This window comes from Acyrthosiphon pisum, chromosome A2 (assembly GCF_005508785.2).
Source record: "Acyrthosiphon pisum isolate AL4f chromosome A2, pea_aphid_22Mar2018_4r6ur, whole genome shotgun sequence".
NCBI lineage: Eukaryota > Metazoa > Arthropoda > Insecta > Hemiptera > Aphididae > Acyrthosiphon > Acyrthosiphon pisum.
This window is the reverse complement of record NC_042495.1, coordinates 11842153-11845874: the sequence shown is the minus strand read 5'-3', so window position 1 is coordinate 11845874 and position 3722 is coordinate 11842153. Positions and strand designations below refer to the sequence as shown.

The following is a 3722-nucleotide window of genomic DNA, read 5'->3' as shown; positions in this document are numbered from 1 at the left end:
AAATTGGTCGGGGGGTGTCCAGACCCGACAACCCCCCCTCCTAATGGGTAGGCCCCTGCCTGGAATAAATAAATTGATTGTATTTTTGTATATTTTATTGAACTAGCGTCATTTTACAAAATCCAATTTAGTATGTTGTAATCTTATCAAACTTCAGTATTATTTCAATACTTTATTGTTATACTATTTATTATGTAAGTAACTTATTCTATTTCATATTGTGAATACTCTAATGCACAGTAAATACTACTTTAACTTTCTTAAATTGTGCACACTACTTGAAAGTATATTTTAAACAAAGAAAACATTATGTTTTATTTTTGGTAATTTTTTTATTCAAATAAGACATTTGTTTAACATTAAGTTTTAATTTTGTTGCATTTAAACATTTTACTCATTAATATTAAATAAATAATTTTTATAAATCATGGATTTATTTGGAAGAATTTATTTTAACAAACAACATTTTTTTCAAAACTAAGATATTTATAAACAATTGTATTATCATATAAATGTTAAGATATTTGATATTAATATGCTGTATTTAACAATCAATACAAATGATAATACATACTAATAATACAAATCATTATATTATAATTTATATTGTTTGTTTATATACATCAATTAACATAGTTTTATTTTGTATTTGATATTTGAATGCATTTTTCATAATATTCACTTATAATTATTTATTTATAAAGAATACCTATACATCAAAATGATATAACAAATAAAATGACAAGTGATAAGTGAATAAAAAGTATGACAGGAAAATACTGTTGACAAGGCACTTTCTATTATGTTTAAATTTTTAAATAAAAAAAATTTTTAATTCAAACAACTATTGGTTTGAATAAAATTAATTGAAGATAAATTATAATCAGTTTACAATACTTGAAGTAACCTACTCTTCTTAATTTATTTAACTACTTTTAAAATACTTTAAATTTTTATACTGTTACATTTATTGAAATACCTATATAATTATACAAAACTAATTAATATATCAGTAAGTACTATTTATTTCACTTAAATTTTTTGGTTGTCTAATGATAATGCTAATAAATATAATTTTAGTTTTATTTTGTTACATTAAAACTATTCGTTATGAATTATATTATATTTTACTTCATTTAGAAAATATCCATTCTAAGCATATATAATTTTATACTAAATCATGAACATATATTATTTCAGTAGAAGAAAATATATTTTATAAAATATATTTATCTTTTGGGTAGGTATAAAGTAATTTCAGTAGGTATAGTTAATCTGAGATATTTAATAATAATAAAAATTAAACAAGGAGATTTAAATTAGTAATGAAAAATATATCAATATGCAAAGACTGTTGAAAACAAAATAATTATAATAATATAAAATGTCTGCGTTATACGATGTGTTTTTAATATTTGAAACAAAAAAAAAATATATTAAAAAGATTAATTATTTACAATTATATTATATAATTGAATCATATTGTCCACCTATTTTGCTTTGATTTCTTTCTTCTTTGCAACTTCTTCTTTTTTCTCTTCTGGTTCCCTTAACTGTTTTTTTTCATCATCACTGTTAGCAATCTTATTGTTGATTAAGTTGTGCAATGCAATAATAGTCCTGATAGTAGTTGCTAAATATACAGCAAGCATGTGATCGTTTACTTTGACGTGCATTGCGGCAACCAAAGTATCCTTTTCTACATCTGGCAACAGATTAAATATTTCTTGCAGTTGATAAATAATTTGGTGATTAACAGGTAATTTTCCATCAACAACTTGTTGTAAATAATCTCTTATATCGACCATTTGTTTATAAAGACCTCTAGCACCAAATATTATGTTGGCAACACGTTGACTTAAGGAACCACTAGTCGAATCTTTAATATCTCTAAGTAAATGTTCAACACCAACCTCTTCAGCTTCTTCCGCTCCAATTTCACTAGCAATGTGTTCCAACGTCTTTGATGGTGGTGATCCGTCGTCATGAATTTGCTCCACAACCCGGTAGGCTTCAGTAGGTATACCAACATCTTTGGGTTTTACATCGACAATCACCATGACAGATGTATTGTTTACACAGTACTGGCGTACTAATTCATTCACAGCAATGTCATTTTGGTGGAGTTTGGGACCAGTATGATACCAACCAACAACTTTTTCACGGGCATTTACTTTCTTGAACATACCATACATATTTTCAAGATAGTCATGATCGAGGAACCACACAGACTTGTCTTTATCATCTTCATCAAACGGAAGTGCAAAACTATTAGAAATGTCAAGCACTTTGTTTTGCTGCCAAGAACCAAGTAATACACCTACTACCCGCTTTTGATTGCCGATCTTTCCGAGCCGAGTAAAATGATCAACAACACTCAGCAATACCAATGGGTGAACTACCACTTTGGCTATTGGCGATTCATTTGTCGACATTGTTCTGGAAAAAAAAAATGGAAATTAGTATAAAAACCTACAGAAACAATGGTTCTTAAATTAAATATTATTATATTATTAATATTATTTAATATAAAAACACAAATATCTCAAAAACATTAATGAAAAGAACAATAAATATTAAACAATGTAGGTACAATGACTGAACTAATTTTTTTTTATCAACACATAAAAGACATAAAAAAACATTTATTAACAAATGCCTAGTGAATATAACAATGAATAGAAATTGTTTAAAAGTGAACTTACTTATAGAGTATTCAATGTATACGTCTGTTCAGAATTTATTTTCTAAAAATTAATAATATCGTAATAAATTTATATTTTATAAGGTACACACTACCACATAATATACAAATTACAAATTACAAATTATTACAAGTTCTCTTTGATAAAATGACAAGCAGAATACTGAATAGAACAACAATAACCTCAAAAACGATGTTGTATACTTGTATACGCTATCTACAACGTTTCGGGAAGAAAACATTCGAATTCTGAAGCCGGTACACTCCATCAAGGGGACAATCACTATCACAACTACAACTTATTACTCATACGTCTTCCAATTATTTCCATTATTATTATTATTATACTATCAATATTCATGTCATAACTACTAACTACTGCACTACAAATAATTTTATACTTATAAATGTATAAAGTATAAACACAACAATGAAAACAAGTACCCAGTCAAGTTAATACTTCAGTAGGTAAACAATAATTATTATATCAAATCGGTTATTTTAGCCGTTGTCACGGGCGGTTATTATACATTATTTTTAAGGCGAAATGAATAGGCAATCACTATTAGAAATGTACACACGTAAGTTTTGTGGATATAATAATATAGTGTATTAGGTACAAATGTACAATAATACGTATTTACTAATTATTAATGTATTGTATTTAGTAGATTGTATATTTTATAGTAGGTGAGCTATTATTTGGGTAAATTTCTACTTTACCGGGCACCCTTTTTATTGCGTTTTTTTTTTGAAACTTATGCAGTTAAGTACGCCGAAAACGATGGCGAAGTCCGAATTTGGCGCGCGGACTTAGTTTTGAAGTTATGGCCTAATGAAGTTCACTATTTCGGAGCGCAGCGACGAGTGCCGTAAAACGTATAATCACTGCCTGTACGCTATACTATGACATAGCATAGATTTAATAATATTTATTTAATAATAATCGTTTAATCATTTTTATGTCGATACACGCGTAATCACTGTAACTTTGAACTTCCATAACTTTTGAACGGTA

At 27.0% G+C, this 3722-nt stretch overlaps 1 protein-coding gene across 1 annotated transcript; it reads right to left on the bottom strand.

Moving 5' to 3' along the window:
• Positions 1 to 312: 312 nt before the first annotated feature.
• Positions 313 to 2877, bottom strand: LOC100166839 (26S proteasome non-ATPase regulatory subunit 7). Its single transcript, XM_001950952.4, has 2 exons — positions 2706 to 2877; positions 313 to 2439 (listed from the first exon to the last, which is right to left on the bottom strand). The coding sequence occupies exon 2, from the start codon at positions 2433 to 2435 to the stop codon at positions 1491 to 1493; it is 945 nt and encodes a 314-aa protein (XP_001950987.1). The 5' UTR covers positions 2436 to 2439; positions 2706 to 2877; the 3' UTR covers positions 313 to 1490.
• Between the last annotated feature and the right edge of the window lie 845 nt (positions 2878 to 3722).

Excerpts from the sequence above, each read along its gene's own strand:
- LOC100166839 (XM_001950952.4), bottom strand. The coding sequence starts at position 2,435 with ATGTCGACAAATGAATCGCCAATAGCCAAAGTGGTAGTTCACCCATTG.